Below are 27,021 nucleotides of genomic sequence, written 5' to 3' on the forward strand. Positions count from 1 at the left end.
TGCCGGGACAGAGCTAGAATGAAACAAGCTAGAATGGGAACAATATTGACACAATGTAAGGAACACCGTAACAAAGTTTAATTCTTGATTTGTTAAAGTTCAAATCAAAGTTTATATTTTTGAAAGTTTAAAAATCAAATTTAAAAAAACAAGAAGAACTAACACCATTTCATTTTTCAGCATTCGAGACATAGTAAAGACAGTAAAGACAACGATTAATCCAAGACAAAAATCTATCCTCCTGATTAGATCAAAAAAAGAAAAAGCAGAAATCAAGCATACGAAACATTGAAACATTTTGCAAAAAAAAGGTCAAAAAATTTTTAGGACTGCATTTATAAAAAAAAATTTAACTGTTTTTCAAAAATTTAACGCTAAAAAATTATTGGCATTTTTGTTAAAACGAAATAAAGCCCCTAAAGTTGCACAAAAAGAATATTTCTAGTAATTAAACCCAAAATACAGACAAAAAACTGAGAAAAATAGGAAAAAAACTACAAAAATCGGATTAGCATAAGTACAATTTTATAAAACAAAATTACATCGAGGTAAAAAGAGGCATTGAATATATGAAATGTCAACGGGAAGTTGTCATATTGACTGATTTTTGACAAAAAGACGGCTAAAAGATTCAAAAATGAAGAAAATAGGAAAAAAGCCAAAAATTAAATAAAACATCAAGAAAATTATGCCAATTTTGAACTTGAAACGCGTTTTCAGGCTCTGCAAAACACTGTGCTAATAATTTCCAAGGTTTACATTTCAATATAGCATCGAATAAAAATCATTTGTACAAAAAACCAAATTACAAGCAAAAAAACTAGGCCACTTAGACGAAAAAACGGCTAAAAACGGTTATCTATATGTGCCATTCAGTCAAAAACTACTTTTCAAAGTCAAAAAGTTATTCACTAAACGCAGCGCATGATCAAAAAAACTTCTCTCGCTCAAAAACAATTAGTTCATACGGCAATTTTTCTCACTTTCGCTTTTAGGGCAAAATAGCGTCTGAACGAATAGTACCTCCGGTAAAAAAAAAACCTTAAGAAAACCAATACTCCTCTTCGAGTCGTAAAAACCAAGAGCACCACAATATAGCTACGCTCAGCTTACAGCTTCGCAGCTATAATAATTGCTATTAGCTTCGTTCAAAAGCAATTAAAAATCGAAAACGGGAATTTTGCATATTATTGAGAAAAGCAGGTCCAATTTATTCTAAGAATGCGAAATAAATCAATTTCTAATTGCTTCAAATGGACCAAATTCTCAAATTCCTAACCGCTTATTTTACTTATAAATAACACACTTTTTTATGCACAAATCATTAACAGCACTCCATTTAAAACATACCCGGCAGATTGCCGGAAAATAGCCGCCGTTGATTCCAATAAGCATGATTGGGATTGAAATAACAGAAGATATTGAAAAAAAAAAGATTTTTGTGCAAAAACATTTTTTTAAGTCCGATTTATTTTGATGGCATTTCGTGGTTGAACATACTTCTGTTTTAGAGAGAGGCTACAGGGGCTACTATCAATACCAATAAGCATTAGAGATGGTAACTAAGACTTATATGAATAACGTTCAAATAGCGGGCATCTAAAATTGGGCTTTATGGGTTTATCTCGTTTCTATTTCTGACTTCAATTTTTTATACTGACTCTGTTCATTTTGAATTGCTTTGCTGAGCAACTGATGTTCAAAATCACTTTTAGCAGAATGAGAGAAGAGAGAAACTAGCCTAGAGAAGTCAAAAAGATTTCACGCAAAATGTTGAAAAGGCGGCAAAATGAGGTAAAGCGAAACATTTTTTTATTCGACGAAGTAAAAAACATAGCCGGAAGAATTCCGGAAGCGACTCGAATCGTCAAAACTTCACTAACAAAACCGTTATTGCAGCGGAAGTCACTACCTTTTGTATTAAAACATTAACTCACTACCTCTACAGGTCTGCTCTAAAAATTGGTGAAACTTGAACCACTGTCACCAAGAGGAACAAAATGCAGCAAAATTTTAAATTATTGAAAACGTTTGGCAACGTTAAAAAATCCGAAATAATTAAGGTGGTCAAAAACTTGATAGTCTGAAAAAGCTGACAAGGTTATCAACTGCCCTCAAACAATTCATGATTCTAATCTGAAAAAGATCGCGAAAGCAAACGGGAGATAATAATCTTAGAAACTAAGTTCTAAGTTTGAACCAAGTTTAAAATCTTTTCAGAAAAGAAACCTCAAAATTAAGAATCAGAAAACACCAATAATTACAATTCTAATCACTGCAATTAAGACAAAAAACAACACACACCTGATCCTTGTTGTACATGTGCTAGACAACATGATTTCATACTAAATCAAAAATAAAATTTATCATAGAAAAGACATAAGTAGAAGAATTTTCAAAGGCAAAAAATCGGTTAAAATATTACCAAGGCCGGAAGAAAGCTGCAGTAAATAGTCATAAGTGGAAATTTTGCAAAGGGCTTGCTGTCAAACGCTCAGTACTGCCTTATGTTGAATGAAATCAATTGCAAACCAAAGAAATGACGAAAATCTAAGAAAAAGACGAAATCATTCATTTATTACTACTGAAAAAATCAATATACCGAAAACAAATGTAGGTGCCAGGACAAAGCTACAAAGATACAAACTAGAATGTGAAGAATATCGGCACAATGTAAGGAACACTGTAACAAAAAGACATTCTTAATTTTTAAAAATTAAAAATCAATTTCAAAAATTCAAGAAAAACGAATACGTTTCATTGTTCAGCATTCAAGACATAGACAAGATAACTAGTCATCCGATACAAAGATCTATCCTCCTGAAGAGAACAAAAAATAGGAAAAAGCAGAATTCATAAAAACGAAACATTGAAACAATTTGCAAAAAATGGTCAAAGAACTTTTTGAGCAACATTTGGGCAACATTTGAGCAACATTTGAGCAACAGTTTTTTTTGAGCAACATTTGGGACTTTAATTTCGTTTCAATGAAAATTCAATCATTTCTTGGCGTTAAGTTTTGGAAAAACAGTTAAAACTTTTTCATAAATGCAGTAAGACTGTAACTAGACAGTAACACTAAGACAGTAAGTTAAGACTGCATTTATGAAGTTTTAACTGTTTTTCCAAAATTTAACGCCAAGAAATGATTGAATTCTCATTGAAACGAAATTAAAGTCCCAAATGTTGCTCAAAAAAAACTTTCTAGCAATTACAACCAAAATACAAACAAAAAAACTGACGAAAATCGGAAAAAAAACCACCAAAATCGGATTAGCATGTGTACAATTTTATGAAACAAATTTACATTGAGGTAGACAGAGGCGTTGAGTATATAAATTATCAGAGAAGTTGCCATATGAACTGATTTTTGACAAAAAGACGGTTAAAAAACCCAAAAATGAAAAAAATTATTAGAAAAAAAGCCAAAAATTAACTAAAAAATCAAGAAATATGCTCCAATTTTCAATTTGAAACGCATTTTCAGGCTCTGCAAAACACTGTGGCATCAATTTCCAAAGTTGAAATTTCAATATAGTATCGAATAAAATTTATTTCTACAAGAAATCAAATTAAAAGCAAAAAAATTGGGCCACTTCGACGAAAAAACGGCTAAAAACGGTTATTTATATGTGCAATTCAATCAAAAACTACTTTTCAAAGTCAAAAAGTCGTTCACTAAACGCAGCGCATGATCAAAAAACTTCTCTCGCTTAGCGAAAATCTGTTCACCAAGACAGCTTTTCTCACTTTCGCTTTTAGGTCAAAATGCCGCGTGAACAAATCTACTTCCTGTAAAAAAAAAACCGAGAGAAAACCAATACTCCTCTTCGAGTCGTAAAAAAAAAATAGGAGCGCTATAATAGCCGGCTGAGAAGATGAGGGCGGCTATTAATAACCGTTTTTGTAGTAGTAATAACAATAATGCTTAATAATATCAGCATCGTCTTCATTTTCTAAAAAAAATACCTTCCGTGGTAGGTCAAAGCTAGAAAAGGAACGCCTCCTTGTTTTAAATTTAGATGAGCGTAAAAGTTTTAAGTATACTTCAGTAGTTTACAACTGATTAACGATTTACCAAAATGATTTATATTGCACATGAAGGCATTGGTTCACGAATACATACTTCTTGATTTACGAATTTCAAAACATGTAAGTGCAAAAATAAACTGATTAAAATTTAATTATTCAACAAATAAAATGATAAACTAAATAAACCGTAACTAAAATTGAGACAGAGTGAACCTATCAAACAGCAATATTGCAAAACCAATAGAGAATGACTGAAAGACTGTTTATATCTGATCATTGAAGCTTTATCGTACTGATATTCTTCGCTCTGCTAGTCATTGAATTTGCAGAAGTTTTCAACCATCCTGTTCGCTTTTTTCAGCAGTGATTGTTGTTCCTTCGAAACGTAAGAATTGACTAGTCTAAATCGGAGAGGACCAAGAGATCAGGTATGATTCATTACATCATCTGCAGCTATGTCCAGCAAGATCCGGAGAGTAGGGTAGTTCATCTGCTTGCATCAGGTGTTGGTAAACTTGAGGTGAGGCTGACTTACGACAGAACACAATGATCCCTAAAATGAACACAACTGGAAGATCGCCGGAGAATAGCTGCCATAGCTTTGTAGATCTGCCGTCTCAAAAGGATAAAAACAGAACAAAAAAGAACGAAAGAACAACATAGCTGGCAGATTGCCAGAAAAAAGCCGCAATAGCTTTGTAGATCCGCAGTCTCCGAAAAAGATTGTGGAAGAAACAGACCAAAAATTAATGTATTTTTATTAAAAGCTAAGATGTTATATTTTAGGAATATGCAAAAATTATTGCTGCCTCCATTAGCTGCTCTCAAATAACTCTCCCTCAATCAGACTGACACACATTCACTTGACCTTATCGCTTTGAATTAGAGTAAAGAAAAGTCTATTTCAGAGTGAGGAAGTCATTTTTTGAGAGTGAGGTAAGTCACGCGTAACCAAACAGTTATTCACAAGAATGAACAAAAACTCGCTCCACTAAAAGCGAAAAATAACGACTTGCACGCAGCTTAGTTGACATTGCATGAATAAAAAGCAGATTTGACGTGATTGTGACGTCATATGGTCGTGACAAAAATCTTGACGAAATAGAAAAATATAGCCGGAAAAATACCGGAAACGACTCGAAGTCGTAACCAACCAAAGATCTAGTTTTTCGAATATCTAACAATTCTATCCAAGATGCATCAATGCAGAGAAAGAACAATCTTAAGTCAAACAACGAAAGAAAATTTTGGCAAAATGAAACAAAAAGAATAAAATAGGAAAAGTAAATTTGTTTTTCAAGTAGTACAAGAACATATACAAACAAAAACCGTTGCTTCAAGCAATGAAAACTGGTTATCCAACCACAAAACATCAGTCAAGGTTTAATGAGCTCACGAAGATCTCTACTTTTTAAGGAGACAGAATTAGAACAAAATTCTTGTAACATTTCCCAATTTTTTTGCCGAATTGCATAAAAAGAGGCAGCTTTGTAGCACAACAAAATTCTATCCTTTGTAGTAAAAAAAAGGCCTCCAGTCATGAGGCCTTACATCAATTACCAATAAATTGAACAAAACGGTACAATGGCCTAAAAATGAAAAAAACTTGAAAATCAGCAAAGTAGTTGAAAAACCTAGAAATTATTCACCAAAAAGACAAAAGCAACAAGATATAAAGGCAAAAAAACGTTCCTAAAATTTAAGACTCCAATATTATTCGAAGAAGAAAAAAATAAACAGTCAAAATAATTGAACGATATTTCAGGCTGCACTATGTAAAGTGAAATCAATTGCCAAAAAAATTGAGAAAGTTGAGATCATTATTTTTAACAACTGACAAAACGGAGCTGATAAGAACTATAGCTCTCCAGCAAATGAAAGACTGATACACGCTAGAATGCGGAGAATAAGGACAGAAACAAAAACACATCAAAACCAAGACTTGTTCTTGTTTTTTGAAAGTTAAAAAATCTTTTTGAAAAAAATATGAAGTAGTAAAACGATTAATTTTCCTTTTCCGCATAAACTTACGTACTATCCTCTTTTATAGATTACGAAGAAAAAAAACTGTTCAAAGACTGGAAACAATAAAATCTTTTGCATTAAAATGGTCAAAAAAATTTTCAAAATTGCATTTATGAGAAAAATCTAGCAAAATGTCGAATGCTAAGCACGAAAAAAATATTCGACTATTCGAAGTAAATAAGGATCCCTGGAAAAGCACAAATAGACTTGTCCTAGTATCTAAAATCAACAAACAAACAGAAAACTGAGAAAATTGGACACAAAACTGACAAAATCGCGCAAGCATGTATACAATTCTATAAAAAAAATATATTTCACGTTATGAAGATGCAATCAATGCAAGAAATATAAAAGCTAGATTGCCATATGCACAGATTTTTTTTTAAAAAAAAACACTAAGATCCGAAATTGAAAAAATGAATTTAAAAAAGCCAAAAACGAATTCAGAAATTGGGAAATATGTCCTCATTCCGAATTTAAAACGAATTATCAGACTCACAAAAACACAATTTCAGAGGTTCACGTATCAATACAACTTCTATTAAAAAACATTTCTAAAAAACAAAATTATAGGCAAAAATGTTGGGCCAATAAGACAAAAACGGCTTAAAATGGTCATTTTTATGCGGCATTCTGTCAAAACACATATTTTCAAAGTCGCAAAGTCATTCACTGATCGAATCGCTTGATCAAAAAACTTCTATCGCTCAGAAAAAAATAGTTCACATGGCAAATTTACTCTAATTCGCTTTTAGGTCAAAGCGCCGTCTCAACAAACATACTTCCGGTAAACAAATAGTACTTCATTCCAGCCACAAGAAACCAAGAGAAGGCGAATAATAGCCTCAGCTATCGCTTCGCGGCTATTAAAAACCTTGCTCTACTAAGAAAGATAAGCGACATTACAAAAGCCAATCAAACAAGAGAGAATCAATGGGTGGACAAGAAGCTGATTAGAAAAGATCTGGACGTCACATGGTAGTGACACAATCTGAACGAAATAAAACTGGACAAGACTAGAATTACGAACAAAAAATTAAAAACTGAAGACCCGATCATCAGCCGCATTAGATTCAATAGATTAGAAAGTAAACATAGCAATTACCTATAAAAAACAAAAAGCAACAACCGTTGATATTCAACAGAGCATATACTAAAAAACATCAAAAAATTTGAAAAACCGTCAATATCAAAGTAATCAAACAAAATAAAAGCAAATAAAAGCATTGTCAGCGCAGAACAAGCGCAAATAACAAGAATAGTCAGCACTAAAATAACCGACTAAAGACGGGCGAATTGCTCTCAAACGACCGCCGAGCGTTTGGCTTCGTCAGTAGCTAGCCACGGTTTAGTGAGGCTAGCTTTAGCTTGATGCGACTCTGCAACTTTGTTTTTTAGCGTTATTATTAAAACTATTTTTTTGTCTCTTAACTTCTCTCAAGTAACCCATCTGCAACACTTAAGAAGCTTCAATGGCCAGTAAGGATCGTTAAACTCAGAAGGGACAAAAAATTTTCAAAATTTTTGAAAACGATTGCAAATTTTAACAAAATCTTGCTAATATTTGGCCAAAAATATTAAAAACTTCAAAATCAATTCATTGTTTCGAGAGAGTATCCAGTATCCCTATTTCAAGCTTTAAATAGTTTCACTGGCTTATAAAGATCCATAAACTTGGAACAATAATTTTCCAAAATTTTAAAAATTTATTAAAAAAATTGCTAGAACTAGAGTCATTAAAATATTGATAAACATTCCATTAACTGTATAATCTATGCGACAGCTTATCGCCAAACCTTGAAGGCGGTCCCTAGGACCCTGGTGCCAGAAACACAAAAAAAATTCAAAAACATTCAAAAAACTTGAGAAAATTGCAAAATTTTTTTAAAAAATTGCTGATATTAAAATCTTGAATAACATTTGATTACATCCAGAAGCTATGCAGTAACCTATAATCAAACCCAGAGTAGGTTATGTGACTCTTGAGGCTCGAGAAAACTAAATAATGACAAAATTTTCAAAAAACTTAAAAATGCAAGTTGCAAGAAAAACTGCTAAAATTTGTAATTATAAGTGTTTTTTTTGTCTGTGGAGTTATGTCAAGTAACCCATCTGCAAGATATGGAAAACTTTGTTGGACAGAAATGATCGTTAAACTCAGTAAAGAACAAAAATATTCAAAAACCGCTAACTTTAACAAATTGTTGCTAAAATTTAAAATAATAAAATCTTCAAAATCATTTCATTGTCTCAAGAGACTATCCAGTATCCCTAATTCAAGCTTCAAATAGTTTCACTGGCTCATAAAGATCCATAAACTTGGAACATCATAATTTTCCAAAAATTTAAAAAAAATTAATCAAAAAACTGCTAATACTGGAGTCATTAAATTATTGATAACCATTCCATTAACACTAGAAACTATGCGACAGCTTATCATCAAACCTTGGAGGAGGTCCCTAGGACCCTGGTGCCGGAAAAAAATGAAAAGATTCAAAAAACTTAAATTGGAAATATTTCTAATAATTGCTGATATTAAAATCATAAAAACATTCGATTACATCTAGAAGCTATGCAGTAACCTATAGTCACAAAGCCAGAGGAGCCCATGAAGCTAGAGAAACTTGTTAAAAGACAAATAAAAAAAATCAAATACAAAAATGCTAAACTTGAGATAATAAAAGTTGAAAACTAAACCATGGCCAAAAAAACAATTTCCAGGTTTCCAGGAACTTATTATCAAACCCTAATAGATTTTCTGTTAGGCTGAAAAATCTGAATAATGTGAACATAAATGTCAAATAAATTGAAAAAAAATTGCAAAATTTTTAAAGAAAAGAGCTAAAATTCGTGGTGTTAAAATCTTTAACATTTTATTACACTTAGAAACTATACAGTACACTATTTTCAAACCCTAGAGGAAGTTCCTCGGCTCTTGAGGCGGGCGAAACCTTAAAACCGACTTAAAACCTTAACACTTTCTCACTATACTTTAAAATTAGAGCGAAAAAAATTCACGCCGCAAAACCACTCGCTTTTTCGCTCCATTTCCTGTTTCGGCGTGACCAAAATCACCACTCCAATTTGACTTCAAAAATCATGAAAATGTGTGAACAGATAGATCTTAAAAAAAAAAAGACAGCGCCCCAAAACAATTCAAATTCTTTGAATTGTAACAAATTCTTTGAATTGTAAAAAAACCAAGAGGAGGCCAATAATAGCTCCAGCTATCGCTGTGCGGCTATTAATTAAAGAATTGCACGATTTGTCAAACAAATGCTAAAATTCGTAATGTTAAAACGTTTAAACCATTCCACTACCACTAGATACCATGAAATAACCTATTATAAAACCTTTGAGGAGCTTCCTTGATACCTGGGGCTGAAATAACTCAAAAGTTGACAAAAATTTCCAAAAAGCTTGAAAAAAAATGTGAAAATTAGTATAAAATTGCGTGGTTTTAGCGATCGGTTGTATAAGTATAAGTCTCCGAAACAGTTCGAGCCTAAAAAGAGCTGAAAGGCTCTAAGAACACTTAATCCCTGCTGAACGCTACCTGTTTAACCCATTTTTGAGGACGAAAAGTCAAAGGCGTCAGACGAAAAATCGGTCAAGCAAAAATAAGCAGAAAAAGACCGGCAGAACTATTATAATTGCTATAAAGTTCAATTGAGAGCAATTAAACGTGAAAAAAAGCGAAACAAAAAGGAGAGTTCCTTAAAAACCTTTCCCCGCCGGGATTCGAACCACTGACCTCCCGATCCACAACCACAGGCACTAACCACTGGGCTACAAATCACTCACTTCTGCAACCGATTTTATATTAGCAACACGCTTTACTTCGGACCAATAGAGATCACTCAAAAAGGAAGTACGAAAGCGTGAAAAAGTCACTTGAGAAGTCAAAGAATGTTCTAGAAGAAAAGCGCAAAATTGCCAAGCGAAAAATTTGCATAAAAAAGACACGTTTACAATAATTGCTATGAACTTCGTTCAAGAGCAATTAAAAGAACACAATTCAAGTATCTGGTATCTAAAATTGGGCTGCATGGGTTTATTCCTTTTCTATTTCTGATTCCAGTTTTTTGTACTGACTGTTTATTTTGAAATGCTTTGTTGAGCAACTGATGTTTAAAAGCACTTTTAAGAGAATGAGAGAAGAATGAAACTAGCCTAGAGCAGTCCAAACGATTTCATGCAAAATGTACAAAAAGCGTCAAAATGAGGTCAAGCAAAACAAATTCTAGTTCGATGAAGAAAAAAGAAAATTGGGAGCGCCATAATCGAAGGCTGAGAAGATGAGGGCGGCTGTTAAGGTCAAAACTGGAAAGACGGACAGAACACGAAAAACTTTCTGATTTGATGAACAAATCCTGTCGAAGTTCAAACCGTTACAAGGGAATTAAAAATACCAAATATAATACTTCAAATAAAGAGAGACAAGGACACCAGGCATGAAGATCACTAACGTACAGGACAACGAATAGAACCCAAAAATCATCAAAACTCAACATACTAAGAGATAGGACACCAAAGAACTTCCAAAACGCACATGACAAAAACTTGAACGAAAATATCAAATAAACTTTGAAAACAAAGAGTGCCTCAGTTCTAGGTTAAATAAAATTTATAGCTACAAAACAGCTTAATTTATTCCCCATCACAGATCCAACGAGAGTCACCATTAATGATACCACTAAGTAATGAAACATCAACAATTACAAAACAACTACAATCAAAGGAACATAGCACCAATAGAACATATTTGTTGACTTTCTACAATAGTCCTGTAAAAAAGTTAAAATAGCGAAAAAAGCAATTGAATAGCGTCACGTAAAAAATTCTCTCAAAACTTTAAAAATAATTAAACGCTCTTTTCTCATTTCTTTTTAAAAGCAGTTAGAAACACTTTAAGGCTTAAAATTAATAGCTTTTCGCTTTTTTGTTTCTCCAGTCCGACTTAAATCACTACTCTTATTTGATTTGTCAATGAACGCAAAGAGTAGAAAACATAGCTGGCAGATTGCCAGAAAATCGCAATAGATTCGTAGATCGGCAGTCTAAAAAAAACAGTAAAAGACAGACTAAAAAAATTCGTCTTTTCATTGTTATATTTTGATTAAAAATCTGTATAGGTTATTGCTGCCTCTATTAGCTGATCTCAAATAACCTTCAATTAGAGTGACACACACCCATTTGACCTTATCTCTTTGAATTAAAGTAAATAAAAGTCAATTTCAAAGTGAGGAAGTCATTTTTGTGAGTGAGGTAAGTCAAGTGTGACCAAAAATTTAATCACACAAATAAACAAAAAAAACTCGCTCCACTAAGAGCGAAAAATGACGTTACGCATGCAATTCAGTTGAAATTGCATGAACGAATGAACAAAAAGTGGCTGTGACGTCATATGGTCGTAACAAAAATTATGACGACGAAATAAAAAAACATAGCAGGACAAGTCGTGACGTACAATTCAAAGAATTTTCATTGACTAAACAGAAAAACTAGACCAAGAATGGACTATGAGTTAATTGAGAAAACCATTTTAAAAAAAATAAGATAAAAAAAACAGTAAAAAAACAGAAAATCAATGTCAAAATGCCGCATGTGAACAAAAAAACACTAGCGAGAAATGAAAATTCAATTCAAACAAAAAACTAGGCCTAGAATGAGCTGTGAATGGATTGGGAAAACCATTTAGAAAAAAATCCGATCCAAAAAATCGGAAAAACAGTAAAAATCAGAGTGGAATTGCCGCATGTGAACAAAAAAGCACTACCGAGAAATCGAATTTTTGTTCAAACACCATTTTCTCACTATACTTTAAAATTAGAGCGAAAAAAATTCACGCCGCAAAACTACTCGCTTTTTCGCTCCATTTCCTGTTTCGGCGTGACCAAAATCACCACTCCAATTTGACTTCAAAAATCATGAAAATGTGTGAACAGATCTTAGAAAAAAAAGACAGCGCCCCAATACAATTCAAATTCTTTGAATTGTAACAAATTCTTTGAATTGTAAAAAAACCAAGAGAAGGCCAATAATAGCCCGAGCTATCGCTGTGCGGCTATTAATAAAGTGTGAAGAGCTTTTAAGGAAAATTCCTGAAACGAACCAGCACGCTGAGTTACGGGTGGAACGATGAGCAGGAGAGGTGGGGACTGAGTGTGAGGGTGTGCGCATGTCCATGAAGGGGATCTTATTTGAGGGATGGGAGGGGGATATCAAACACTATAGAAAGCCGAAAGAGTCTAAGAGAAATAAGTTAAACGGGTCAGACAGAAATTGCAGCGAAGAACGCAGGACTAATATAACTGCCACAAACTTCATTTGGGTCCAACTAAACACAATATGCGGAAAAGTTATAACCAACCCAAAAAATATTTTTTTGACAAACTCTCGGAAACGCATTTTACGCCATTAATTTCACCATGTCTGCTAAACAGTGGACGAAAATTCTAATGGTCATGTCTGCTAAATCACCATATCTGCTAAACAGTGGACAAAAATTCTTAAAATTCACGAAAATTTGAGAGTACAAAAATAGCAATGAAGAAGACCAGCAGGAGTAATTCAATTTTTACACATAAGCATTAAGCTCTCTTTGAACTACAGAAAGCGTTAAAACGGTATTAAATCACTTTGAAAATTGGTATTTTGTTATATTAAAACCTTCATCAAAAATTTAAAAAACCAGAAAAAACAAGGAAAATACGCGTGTACAAAAAAAAATGGTTCGCGCAGCAAACTTTTTTCTCACCTTCAATTCTCGCTCTCTTTTAATTGTTCAATTGATCACCAAAACAACTTTTACAAACTTTATCTACTCCTCGAAATACCGGTATTTTGTGACCGCTCACGCGTAAAACAGAAAACAATAAAGCATCTTTGAGTAGCAAAAAAACAGAGGCTAATACAATTCAAACTCATTGAATTGCAAAACATAGCAGTCAGAATGCCAGAACACAGCCACAACATAGCCTCAAAAGCTTTTTAGATCTGCAGTCACCAAAAGATAAACAGTTGAAAAAAAACTTTGGTCTAAACGATGACATGTTATATTTTGATTAGAATCTGATTAACTTATAGCCGCTTCTATTAGCTGCTCTCAAATAATCTTCAATTAGCGTGCCACCCGTTCACTTGACCCTATCTCTTTGATCTAAAGTAAAGAAAAGTCAACTTCAGAGTGAGTAAGTCATTTTTGAGAGCGAGGTAAGTAAGGTGTATCCTACACTCGAATTATCGAAAACGAACTCGCTACACAAAGACCAAAAAAGGTCATACATGCAATTCAGTTGAAATCTCATGAAAGAATTAACAATTGTGATAGAAATGATTTTTTTTACAAAATTTTAGAGTGCAAAGCATTTTTGGTATCATTCAACAGTTAGGCAAACTTTTGCTTCCTGGTGAGTCGATGGATATAGGCGCTAGTATCGATACGAATAAACCAAAAGTGGTATGTATGTATGCCATCCAACAAATTTTGAGGTGGGCATAAAAAACGCGGGTTTATGCGTTGATCAAATTTCTGTTGTTTATTCCGTTTTTATGACTCCGTTCATTTTGCTTTGCATTACACCGCAGAGGAATACCCAAATCGTCAAGAGCAGATATGCCCAATAAGTGTATTTCGTGTTCGTTTTACTATGTTAATACAATGAAAACGAAACAATATTTCGGAAAATAGCTACTTTAGCAGAAACCGGCAAAATAGAAAGGAAATTAGCAACCAGTGTTCGCAAAAGTGTCCTAATCCTAGCCGCGAAATACAAGTACAAACTTTATAATCCATTTTTCGCAGGGCTTGTATCACGCATCTGCTCCATTTAGGCATCGATTTTTCGGACGCAATTTAGCTCGATTCCGCATATAATCCGCAATTCAGCCTAATTTAATTACTACTTATTTAATTAAGCCTAACTTATTACTACTAGTAGTACTTTATTACTACTTTATTACCACTTATAGTACTTGATTACGAATTATTACTCATTATTAGTACTATTTATTACTACTTATTAAAAGCGGCCAGTCCCACATTGATATACAACAAAGCCTTTGATGTGCGAGGGATTTTTCGGGAAAAATCCGTTATTGTGGTTGCATGTATTTAAAGCACTTTAAAGCTTTGAAAACTTCAATTAAATCTTTATTTAAGTGCTCATTGCATGCTCAAAATGCGCGCATTTAATTAGGCTCAATTGAGGATTAGAGATACTTTTAATGCGAATAATAGATCTAAATTGAGCGGAAACGTGCTACAAGACATGTAACCTACTTTTCGATCCGAATGTTCTTTTATTTCGCAAAATTGGCGGAACCCGTTTTGCGAAAAGTAAGATACAAAGGATGTCTCCTAATTTCGTTCATTGTATGTATCTAATTTTCGAGCCAATTTTGCTAAGGCGGAAATTTTGGGTTATACCTCTGCGGTGTAATGTGCTGAGCAACTGCTGCTAAGAACGTTTAGAGCAGAATCAGTGCGAAACACAAATAGCCTAGAGTAGCCATAAACATTTTGCTCAAACATAGCCGGCAGATTGCCGGAAAATTGCTGCCGTAGACGCACATTGGGATTGAGACAGAAAAAGAAAACATAGCTGGCAGATTGCCAGAAAATAGCCGCAATAGATTCGTAGATCGGCAGTCTCAAGAAAAACAGTAAAAAAGAGACCAAAAAAATTTGTTGAAGGCTGATATGTAAATTTTGATTAAAAATCTGTATAAGTTTTTGCTGCCTCTATTAGCTGCTCTCAAATAACCTTCATTTAGAGTGACACACACCGATTTGACCTTATCTCTTTGAATTAAAGTAAATAAAAGTCAATTTCAAAGTGAGGAAGTCAATTTTGAGAGAGGTAAGTCAAGTGAGACCAAAAATTTAATCACGCGAATGAACAAAGAAAATAGGTTTTTTAAAAATCAGATTTCTTTCGCACCACCTTTGACTGGAACCCCTGCCTCTCGTTCACAAGCCATATGTATTATATTACGCTGGGTCTAGGAAATAAACCCCCACGGAAAAAAACCCACTTAACTTTAGATAGCAAATAAACCCCCACGGAAATAAACCCCCATTTTAAAATTGAACTTCGGTTGTGATAATTTGTTTGGTTGTGATAGTTTCATATCAACTCCCACGGGCCGCTGAAGCATGGCCATGGCCCGCGAGGCATGGCCAAACGCGCTAAATGCGCAGTTCTTTAATAGTAAAGTGGGGGTTTATTTCCGTGGGGGTTTATTTCCTATCTGAAATGAAGTGGGATTTTTTCCGTGGGGATTTCCTTCCGCAAACGCGTTACGCTACCGATGTGTTTGGTTTAGTATATAACCCCAAGCACCAGCAGTTTTTTGTACACCCCGTACACAGATATTGAACTTCTACATGATGGCTTAGCTAAACGCAGGTAAAACGGTAAGCGGCATGTGTAATGAGCAAAGATGAGGAGCTTAAACATTTAAGATATATAAGGAAGGCAGGAAAAAACAGAAAAGACTGAGAAAAAGAAAGAAAGAAAGAGAAGAAAGGGAGAGCAGAAATATATATAGATAAAAAACATGACATGAAAGAAGCAGACAAAACACTGACAAGAAAAGAAAGAATACGGGAAAAAAGGAAATAGAACAGAAAAGCAAGAGAGAAAAGACAGAAAAGAAGAAATGCAAGAGATGACAGAAAGGTAAGAGAAAAGAAAGGGAACCGAAAGAGAGAAACAAAAGATGAAAGAGAGAAAAAAGAGCAGAAAGGAAATAGGAAAGAACGAGAGAAAAGACAGAAAAGAAAGAGAAAAGGCGGGAAAAACCAGAAAAGAGAGCCAGAAAGAAGCATAAATGGAAGAGAAAAAACAGAAGAAATAGAGAACAAAGGCAGAAAAAAAGAAAAGAGGGAAGAAAGAGGGAAAAAGCGAGCAAAGGAAGGGGGAACAGAAAAATAGAAGAGCAAGAGAGAAAAACAGGATATGAAAGAGGGAGAGAAAACACTGAACAGAAAGCTAGAAAGGAGATAAAGGAAAAGAAAAGAAACGCAAAAGAGGAAAGAAAGACAGAGAGGTATGAGAGAAATGCATGAGAAAAAACAGAAAGGAAAGAGAGAAATGTAAGCGAGGAAAAAGACAGAAAAGAGAGACAGAAAAAGAAAGAAACGGAAGAGAAAAGACGGAAGAAATAGAGAACAGAAAGAACAGAAAATACAGCTAGAAAATAAAGAACAAAAGAAAAAAATGAAGAAAAAAGGAAGAAACAAAAGAAAATAAAAAAGAACAGAAAAGCGAGAGAAAAGAAAGACAGAAAGAAGATAAAAGCAAGAGATGACAGAAAAACAAAACCGTTTCAGAAACCAAAGAGAAACGGAAAAGAAAAGACAGAAAATAAAAGAAACAAAGAAAGGCAGAAAAAAACAGAAAAGAAAAAGAAGAGAAAAGAGACAGAAAAGGAAGAGAGGAGAGAAAAAAGGCAGAAAATAGAACAAAAATCAAGAAGAGAAAGAGAGAAAAGGAGAGGTAAAAAGACAGAAGAGAGATAGAGAGAGAAACAAAGAAATGAAAGGGAAAACACAAAAAGACCAATGAAAGAGAAAAGAAACCGAGAAACTAAAAAAGAAACCAAAAAACCGAAACGACCATTGAAAGAAAAAAAACTGCGAAACCAACGAGAAAAGAACGGCAGAAAAAGAGAGAAAAGCAGATAGAAGGAAAAGAAGACAAAGAAAAAAAAGAAGACAATGAGAGATACGACAAAGAGCAAAAAAGGAGGAAAAATAACAGAAAAGAAAGACTAGTGAAGAAAAGAAAGAGAAAAGGACGACGGTAAAAAAAGAGAAAAGGCTGAAAAGAAGAACAGAAAAAAGGGAGAAAACAAGGGAAGAGAAAGGCAGAAATGAGAGATAGAAAAGGAAGAGAAAAGCAAGAGAAAAAAGAAAAGCAAAAAGAGAATAGAATGAAAAGGAGAGGTAAAAAAGACAGGAGAAAGAGACAAAAAATGAAAGAGAAAATCCGAGAAACCAAAAAAGAAAAAGTAAGACAGAAGAAAGATATGCAAAAAAAAGAAAAGAGAGACAGACAGAGAGAGAGAGAGAGAGAGAGAGAGAGAGAGAGAGAGCAAAAAGGAAGAGAGAAAAGAAAGGCAGAAGAAAGCGAACAGAAAAGAGAACAGATAAAAGAAAGCAAAAAGAAAAGCAAAAAAGAGAGAGTAAAGAAACAGAACAAAGAGGCAGAAAAGACGAAAAGAAAAAAAGAACAGAGAAAAGCAGAACCGAAAGATTGAAAAAACGCAAGAGAAAAGAGAAAAGCATAAAGAGAAAAGAAAGAGAAAAGTAAGAGAGAGAAGAGGATAGAAAAAGACAGAAAAGAGCAGCCGAACAAATAGAAAAGCAAGATAGAAAGGAAGAGATAAAAAGACAGAGGAGAGCGAACAAAAAAACAGATAATTGAAAGAGAAAACACAAAAAAGACCAATCAAAGAGAGAAAAGCAAAAAAGGAAAGAAAAAATAAAGAGAAAAGAGCAAAAATAAAGAGAAAAGTAGGCAGAAGAAAAAGAACAGAAAAGAGAATACAAAAGAAAGAAAAAAGAAAGACGGAAAAGAGGAAAAAAGAATTAAAATAGAAAAAGCAGAAAAGAGGAACAGAAAAAAAAGAAAAGAAAGAGAAAAAAGAAAAGAAAGGCAGAAACGAAAGACGGAAAAGCAAGTAAAAAAAACAGGAGAGAGAGAGAGAGAGATGAGAAACACAGAAATGAAAGAAAACACAAAAACGACCAATGAAAGAGAAAAAAGAAACTAAAACAGTAAAACAGAAAAAAAACAGAAAAGCAAAACCAAGGAAGAGAAAAGAGAAAGGAGAGAAAGAAGAGACGAAAGAGTGCAAAAGAAAAGAAAATAAGAAAAAGAACAGAAAAGAAAAAGAAAAGAGACAGAAAAGGAAGCGAGAGGAGAGAAAAAAGACAGAAAATCGAAGAAAAGAAGAGAAAGAGAAAACGAGAGGTAAAAAGACAGAAGAGAGATAGAGAGAGAAACAAAGAAATGAAAGGGAAAACACAAAAAGACCAATGAAAGAGAAAAGAAACCGAGAAACTAAAAAAGAAACCAAAAAACCGAAACGACCATTGAAAGAAAAAAAACTGCGAAACCAACGAGAAAAGAAAGGCAGAAGAAAAGAGAAAATCAGATAGAAGGAAAAGAAGACAAAGAAGAAAAAGAAGAGAATGAGAGATACGACATAGAGCAAAAAAAGGAGGAAAAAGAACAGAAAAAAGAATAGTGAAGAAAAGAAAGAGAAAAGAACGACGTAAAAGAAAAAGAACGAAAAAATAGAAAAGGCAGGAAAGAAAAACAGAAAAAAAAGAGAAAAAGAGAAGAGAAAAGCAGAAACGAGAGACAGGAAAGAGAAAAGCAAGAGAAAAAAGAAAAGCAAAGACAGAATAGAAAGAAAAGGAGAGGCAAAAAAGACGGGAAAGAGAGAGAGAGAGAGAGTAAAAAAATGAAAGAGAAAACACAAAAAGGACCAATGAAAGAGAAAAAAGAAACCGAGAAACCAAAAGTAAGACCGAGTAGAAAGAGAAGCAAAAAAGAAGAGGGAGTGAGAGAGAGAAATAAGGAAGAGACAAAAGGAAGGCAGAAGAAAACGAATAGAAGAGGAAGAGAACAGAGAAAAGCAAGCGAAAAGAAAAACGAAAGAGTAAAGAAACAAAGAACAGGCAGAAAAGAAGAACAGAAAAAAAGAGAAAAGAAAAGAAAGCGAAGAGAAAAGAAAAACCAAAAGATGTAAAAAAACAGGAGATTGAGAGAGAGAGATGAGAAAACGGAGAAATGAAAGAAAAGACGAAAAAGGACCAAAGAAAGCGGATAAAAACAAAAGCCAAACAGAAAGAGAAAAGCAAAACCAAGGAAGAGAAAAGAGAAAAAGAAAAGAGAGAAAGAAGAGACGAAAGGGTGCAAAAAAGAAGAGGAAATGAAGGCAGAAAAACAACTGAAAAATGAAAGATAATGGCGAAAAAGAACAACAAAAAAAAAGAAAAAATAGAGAAAAGAAAAAGACAAAAGAAAGAAGAGAAAGACAGAACCACAAAGCAGAAAGGAAAAACAATAGAGAAAAGAAAAAAAGGCAGAGTGAGAGAGAGGGGGAAGGGGCGAACAACAGAAATGAAAGAGTGAAAACACAAAATACCACCAAAAGAGAAAAATAACTGGCAGATTACCAGAAAATAGCCACAATAGCTTCGTAGCTCTGCAGTCTCAAAAAATCAGGAAAAAAACAGACCAAAAAAACGTCTTTTCATTGAAGGCTGATATGTTATATTTTGATTAAAAATCTGAACAAGTTTTTGCTGCCTGTATTAGCTGCTCTCAAATAACCTTCATTTAGAGTGACACACACCTATTTCACCTTATCTCTTTGAATTAAATTAAAAAGCCAATTTCAAAGTGAGGAAGTCATATTTGAGAGAGAGGTAAGTCAAGTGTGACCAAAATTTTAATCAGGCGAATGAACAAAAAAAATCGCTCCACTAAGAGCGCAAAATGACGTCACGCACGCACTTCAAATAAAACTGCATGAACGAATGAACAAAACGCAAATTTGAAGTGGTTGTGACGTCATATGGTCGCAACAACAATCGCGACAAAATAAAAAACCAAGAGAAGGCCAATAATAGCCCCAGCTATCGCTGTGCGGCTATTAAAAAGAAACCGAGAAACCAAAAAAGAAAAGAGACGTAAAAGTAAGAGAGAAAAGCAAAAAAGAAAAAAAGACAAAAGAAAGAAGAGAAAAGAAACGAAAGGGAGCAAAAAAGAAGAGAGAAACGGAGAGTAAAAAAGAAACAAAGAAATACAGAAAGAAAGAAAGCAGGCGATAGAAAAGAGAAAAAGAAAGGCAGAAGAAAAAGAACAGTAAATAAACAAAAGAAAGAAATAAGACAGAAAAGAACGAGAAAAAAAGAGCAAAGATCTTCCTAGAGTCAAAACCAAAACTCGAACAAATTCTTCGCATTCTAACTTCATTTGCTCTAATAAAACTGACAACAAAATTTAGGTTAATTAAACTTCAGTTGTTAGATCTTAAGTCTCATAAGAAGTTTAAGCAACTGAAGTTTAGTTAACCTAATCACTTGTTGCCAGTTTTATTAGTGCAAATCAAGTTAGGCTGCGAAGCATTTGTTCGGGTTTTTCTTTTGACTCTCGGAAGAACTTCTCTCTTTCGTTTCTTTCTTTTCTGTCTTTTTCTCTTTCTTTTGTTTCTTTACTGTTCTTTTTCTTCTGCCTTTCTTTTTCTTTTCCTCTTTCGTTTCTCTCTTTTTTTTTCCTTCTGTATTTCTTTGTTTCTTTTCTATTTTGTTTCTTTCCTTTTCTCTTTCGTCTTTTTTGCTCCCTTTGTGCCTCTCTTTTCTCCTCTTTCGCTCTGTCTTGTCTCTTCTTTTCTTTTTTCAAGTTTTCTTCAAGGTTTTCTTCGGGTTTTCTTCAAGTAAATTTTAATTACCGAAATGAAATCGAAGATAGAAAATTGTCCATATAAGGTTATTTTAATGCCGCAGTGACAACTTTTCGTGTAACGTTTTAAAAATCTCCATAACATAGATTGATGCAATTCTTCTCATCAGAAGTTAATACGCAAGATGTTCGTGCGACTGATTGGGTTTTTTTAAATGATCTTTTGCTTCACTTTTTTCAACTTTGTTTGAGTTCAGTCTCATACAAGCATTAAACAAAATTGACAAAAGTGAAGCAATATATGATTTAAAAAACCAAATCGGTCACGCAAACATTTTCCGTAATAAGTTCCGCTTAGAACAATCGCATCAATCTATGTTACGGAGAAATTTAAAACGTTACACAAAAGCTTGTCACTGCGGCCTTACTACCTAGCTAACTAAAATCATCTTATACGGACAATTTTCTATCTTCGATTTCATTTCAGTAATTGACCTTTACTTAGAGAATCTTCATTTTGTCAACACCAGTGATGCATCAGCACATATCATTCAAGGACTATTTTCGTGTAATAAATGGATTCAGTTTGTATTAGAAGTTTTTCAGTCATTGACCTGCTTTTGCATCCGAAGTTATTTGGTCGTTGACCCTTTTGGCACACGCAGCTTTTCGGTCATTGGCAGTTTTTTGGTCAATGACCTATTTTTGCATCCAAAGTTATTTGGTCGTTGACCCTTCTGGCACACGCAGCTTTTCGGTCATTGGCAGCTTTTCGGTCAATGACCTATTTTTGCATCCACGCCTATTCAGTCATTGACCTTTATGGCATAGATAGCTTTCTGGTCATTGACTATTATGACAACAGCAGCTTTTCGGCCATTGACCTTTATCAAAATGTAAACAAGACGCTTTGCTGCATCTTTAAGAGGCCTTAAAACATTTGAAGATTAAGAGCTTAAACACGGTGCTACAGGTTTTCCAATTACGTTTAATATATAGAAATAGATATATAGTCACAGGAGGAAAGACATGGAGCAAAAAAATGTGTGCAAAAAGGAGCGAAATGGAAAAAAAGGAGAAACGCATGCGACGTTAACTGACTAAAGTCCCGATAAAATACGCGCCTCACCTGCTCCTTAGCTCAACTCATTGCGCTTCCGCTTCTCAACCCCTAGACCCAGGTTCAAACCCGACTGTTGTCAGTCGCTTTCTCAGAAAACCATGTTTAAGGGCCGTTAAAACATGTGAAGATAGGCTCTTAAACATGGTGTTCAGTGGCTCTCTGTCGACGTTGAATTAATATATAGATTGCATGAACGAATGAACAAAAAGTGGCTGTGACGTCATATGATCGTAACAAAAATCATGACGACGAAATAAAAAAAACCAAGAGAAGGCCAATAATAGCCCCAGCTATCGCTGTGCGGCTATTAAAAAGAAGAAATAAAAATTTACAAAAGTTTTAAAAATTGTTCTAATTCAGTGTGCAGTTTCAGTTCGGTTCTAAACTTATACTTGATTCAGCTTCGAAACTGAAAGGTATTAAGTTCAATTCTAATATCAGCTAGCAATCGCTCTAATGTTCTTTGATAACCTATATAGAAAAAACTTGAAGACCGGGCTTCATACCGTTTCATTTGATTTTGCTCTTTTGACATGGATCTTATTAACTCGCTAAATTACGTAATTCAGTGCTTGAAAGAATTTAAAATCCATTCAGATGAAAACAATTTTCCAATACAACTTCGTTCGTGTATTTTTGAGTCGTGAAAATACACTTCAACAATGCTCCTCTTCGAGTCGTAGAAAACAGCGCACCAATATAATCCAAATACTTTGGATTGTAAAAAATAGGGCCGCTATAATAGCCGGCTGAAGACGAGGGGGGCTAATACTAAACTGAATCTTTCGTGAGCATTTGATAATCTACATAAAACACCCAAAACAGGGTTCATTAGAATCCCCACTTGCACGCCTATTAGCTATTTTTCACTTAATTTCCTTTTTTAAATATCAATACAGCTTATCCAATCAAGGAGTAATAAATTCCTCATAGGCATGAATTCTAGCACATACCTGCTTTGACAATTGCCGGTATTGTGACATGAGATGAATGAAGAGACGCAAAGAAGGCTTCACTGTTGTCCAGTTCATTCATATTAACATCGTAGCCACCACCACCAAACCCACCTCCAATATTCTGTTGAACAAATCCCACATCTGTTGAATACCAATTTGTATGGAGAGAACTACCATAGAAATTTGAATAATTTTGATTGCTATTTGCTGCGTCATGTCCATTTTGGTGACCTGAACACAAAACAGAATGATGAATGCATTTATGAAATAACCGATTAGCGACGGCGAATTGAATGCAAACGACTGGCGAGCGGTTCGCTTCGTCAGCAGATAGATGCAGCTCAATCGACTTGAGAGAGTGGGGTGGGTGAGCACGAGGGGCGCGGTTACGCGTGGAAAGGGGTTGACTGTGGGGTGAATGAAGGAGCGACGGGGGGGGGGGGGGGGGGGTTAAGTAGGACGGGGTGGCCAAACTCCAAGAACCGCCCTCCAGGCTTTACGCTCTCCAGGCTTTACCTCTTCATCACATTTTTGAGGATAAAATTGCGAATTGTCAGAACAAACAATCGATCAGACGATAAGTTGGCAGTACAAAAATAGCATTGATAAAAAGCACTATGAGTAAATATATCTGCTACAAATTTCGTTTGAGAGCAATTAATCACGGAGAACAAATACTATCGGCTTCTTGGATAACTCCTACCTAGCATTTATAAACTTCAGATCAGTATTCTCATGACATTTTTCACAGTCAAGAATTAATGTGGTCAAGTAACTCATCGTTGTAGTGTTTTTGACCATATATTTTTTCCAATGAAACGTTTCGTAAATCTTCATTTTCAATGTATTGAGCTGTAGCAGTTTTATTCTATTTTATTTTCGACAGAGTAGTTGGTAGAGAGCTTTACGGCGCTCACGGACTATCCCTTCGAATACCAAGCACTGGACGATTTCTTTTTCAATAACTATTTCAAAATATTGATGCATTATTGTGTTTCTCCAATTATATTCATATGCCGTAACGCAAAGAAAATACCTCTGAGAATGCCGGAAAGAGCCTCCGCTGACACCCTTGGCACACATTGGGATTGAAAGAAAAACATAGCCGGCAGATTGCAGGAAAATAGCCGCCGTTGACGCTCCTGATGCACATCGGGATTGAAACAGACGAAAAAGAAGAGAAATACCAATGCCAGCTAGCAAACACTCTAATGAACTTTGATAATCTAATTCTCAATGACTTAATGACCGGGCTTTATCCGTTTATCCCATCTCTTTTGATTTTCCTCTCTTGATTTTGACAGCATTCAATAAATTCCGTAAAACAATGAGTGCAAGAATTTAAAAACCATTCAAGTGAAACAGTGAGTCAGATAAGCCAGAAGTCAAACGTGAAAGCCGTTATTCAGGTAGCAGTTACTCAAAAGTTCAACAGGGAGCACAGAAAACTTAGCAATTTTGAAGCAAGGGGAACATTAAAAATTAGTAACAAAAAAAACTAGAAATGAGCGAAATAACCAAAAATTCAATAGAACTTCTGGTATCAACATCTTCAAAATCATAACCGTAAAAACTTACACAGAAACGCAGGAGTCAGCCCAAGAAGGGTTATCAAGGACTTAAGTTCTAAAAAATTGAAAAGAAACAGAACATTCCGGTAACTTCAGAAAATCAACAATTATTGAATAAAATAAACAGCAACATGAATGGTAAAAACATGACTACAGAGCAGTTGCAAAATTATTGACGCAAAGTTAATGTACCTATAAACAAAATTTTGACCTGATCAATCTTTCCTAACCCGTCGACACACTTTCGAAAGAGTAAACCAAAAAATTCAAAAAATAATTTTTGAGATGAAAACTAATAAAAATGCAAAATTTCTCCAAAAAATTGCAAAGCTCGCTAAAAATTGACAATAATTGCTAAAATTCGATTAACATAGCCAGCAGATTGCCGGAATATCTGCAAAAGAATAGACCTGCGTGCCATATAATAGATAGAAACAGATACAGATCTAAATTGAAAAAAAAATCGACTTCGCTCAAAAAGCTACGTAAAAAACATTCAGCGATAAATTAATAAAGCTTGTTAAAATTCATTCCACAGAAGCCTCTTAATAGGGACCTTTACTGTACATATGAGTTCATTTGACCTGGAACAAATTCAAATTAAACTTAAGTTTTAAAGTGCAAGTCATTTTATTGAGTGAGGTAAGTCTAACCACGCAAATAACCTAAAAACTTTTGCTAAAGCGAGTGAGAAATGAAGTCACGCGCGCAAATGCCTTTAGTGAGAGGAAGAAGTCATTCAGAAAGTTCGACTTTTTCAGCTTTGCTGTGTGAACAAATGTAAAACGAAAAAAGAGCGTCAGACGACGAGGTTTAATTCAAATTAAACTTAAGTTTTAAAGTGCAAGTCATTTTATTGAGTGAGGTAAGTCTAACCACGCAAATAACCTAAAAACTTTTGCTAAAGCGAGTGAGAAATGAAGTCACGCGCGCAAATGCCTTTAGTGAGAGGAAGAAGTCATTCAGAAAGTTCGACTTTTTCAGCTTTGCTGTGTGAACAAATGTAAAACGAAAAAAGAGCGTCAGACGAAACAAAAAAAACCAAGAGCACCGCAATATAGCTACGCTCAGCTTACAGCTTCGCAGCTATAAAAAACACCCGTTTTCACTAAAAAACCATCCAGTAACCAATAATTATATAACAGCAACTTTATAACAGCAACATCAAAACTTGAAAATCAACAAAGCACCAACTTAAATGCGCAAAAAAGCAAATCTAAAATTTAAATATTTGTTTCTCCGAAAAACCAGTGTAATCAAACTCATCAATAATAAACACAATTTAATTCAAATTAAACTTAAGTTTTAAAGTGCAAGTCATTTTATTGAGTGAGGTAAGTCTAACCACGCAAATAACCTAAAAACTTTTGCTAAAGCGAGTGAGAAATGAAGTCACGCGCGCAAATGCCTTTAGTGAGAGGAAGAAGTCATTCAGAAAGTTCGACTTTTTCAGCTTTGCTGTGTGAACAAATGTAAAACGAAAAAAGAGCGTCAGACGACGAAACAAAAAAAACCAAGAGCACCGCAATATAGCTACGCTCAGCTTACAGCTTCGCAGCTATAAAAAACACCCGTTTTCACTAAAAAACCATCCAGTAACCAATAATTAAGCCCATAGATTTTTTGCCTGGAAAAATTTGTAGCTTCAAAACCGTTTCATTACTATTAAAAACTATTCGGTGAACCTCTTTAAACCCGAAAGGTGTTTCATTGCTTCCTGGAGATCGAAAATTTAGAAAAGAGTAAAACACTCTGACATCAAAAAAATTGTGGCTTGGAACCGACTTTCTTCATGAACTTTGACAACTGTCAAATTAAGACCAATCAGGCAAAAATTCAAAAAAGTACGGAACACAGCCCAAATGCAACATTTTAGGCTCAAAAAAGCCAAAACATCTTTTCACTTGAATTTAAGCCCTCCCAGAAAATTCAACACTAAGCGCTTGAAAGCCTATTGGAAGACCAGTAACAGCAGCTGAGGGCCTCCTAACGCATTAGCCTCTACGCTGAGGACCTCATTATCCCCTTTTGAAAGCTCCAACTCATAAAAAATCTTTAAAACCACAGCATTACAACTCTTGAAATACAATCCGAAGAATTAAGTTAACGACTGAACTGAAAAGCAACTTTATAATAGCAACATCAAAACTTGAAAATCAACAAAGCACCAACTTAAATGCGCAAAAAAGCAAATCTAAAATTTAAATATTTGTTTCTCCGAAAAACCAGTGTAATCAAACTCATCAATAATAAACACAATTTAAATCCGTAATTGAACTATGCGTCTTTACCAAGGTAAAAAAAGACAAAAAGAACACCAAATAAATGCCAGATTCAAAAACCCATAAAAATCTCTAAAATTGTTGGTATCTAAGCCCTCAATAATAGCTAAAAACCTATTTCCACAACTTGACCAAAGCATGTCAAAGAAATAAGAGAACTTTTATTTTTCAAAGCAAGCGGCGAAATCATAAGTACAGCAGCACTATGTCAAAATCAATGTCAAAATCAATTAAAACACTGCTACGAACTCTAGCCAGCAATTAGATTCATCAATGCATCACTAGCAACCAATGAGATGCACCATAAATAGCATAAAAGCACTCACGCAAAAAAAAACTCAAATTACCTCAACAGAAAAAAATATTTTTAAACATCAAAATATTTTACGACTTTAAGCTAATTTGAAAACAAGCCTCAATCCTAACCGCTTTCTCGTTCCCTTCTTACACCACTGTGACTACATTCGCCATTCTAATTTGACTTCGAAAAGCAAAAAGAAGACAAAAACTTATGTGGAAGCCTCCAGAAGCGCCCGAAGTCAAGTTTATGTACAGCATAGCCAACAGCTATCTAAACTAACAAAATTATTTTCGTCATTGGAGAAA

At 34.3% G+C, this 27,021-nt stretch overlaps 1 protein-coding gene across 1 annotated transcript in view; it reads right to left on the reverse strand.

Moving 5' to 3' along the window:
• Positions 1–4,153: 4,153 nt before the first annotated feature.
• LOC142345853 (uncharacterized) overlaps positions 4,154–27,021 on the reverse strand; it is a 116,135-nt gene continuing 93,267 nt past the window's right edge. The window contains exons 17-18 of the mRNA XM_075398266.1: positions 22,560–22,793; positions 4,154–4,585 (exon numbers count right to left, since the gene is read on the reverse strand). Coding sequence (XP_075254381.1) covers positions 4,476–4,585; positions 22,560–22,793 — 344 coding nt within the window. The 3' untranslated portion in view covers positions 4,154–4,475. The remainder of the gene's footprint in view (positions 4,586–22,559; positions 22,794–27,021) is intronic.

The sequence above is a fragment of the Convolutriloba macropyga genome, chromosome 9, assembly GCF_964194025.1.
Source record: "Convolutriloba macropyga chromosome 9, txConMacr16.3, whole genome shotgun sequence".
NCBI classification, from domain to species: Eukaryota; Metazoa; Xenacoelomorpha; order Acoela; family Convolutidae; genus Convolutriloba; species Convolutriloba macropyga.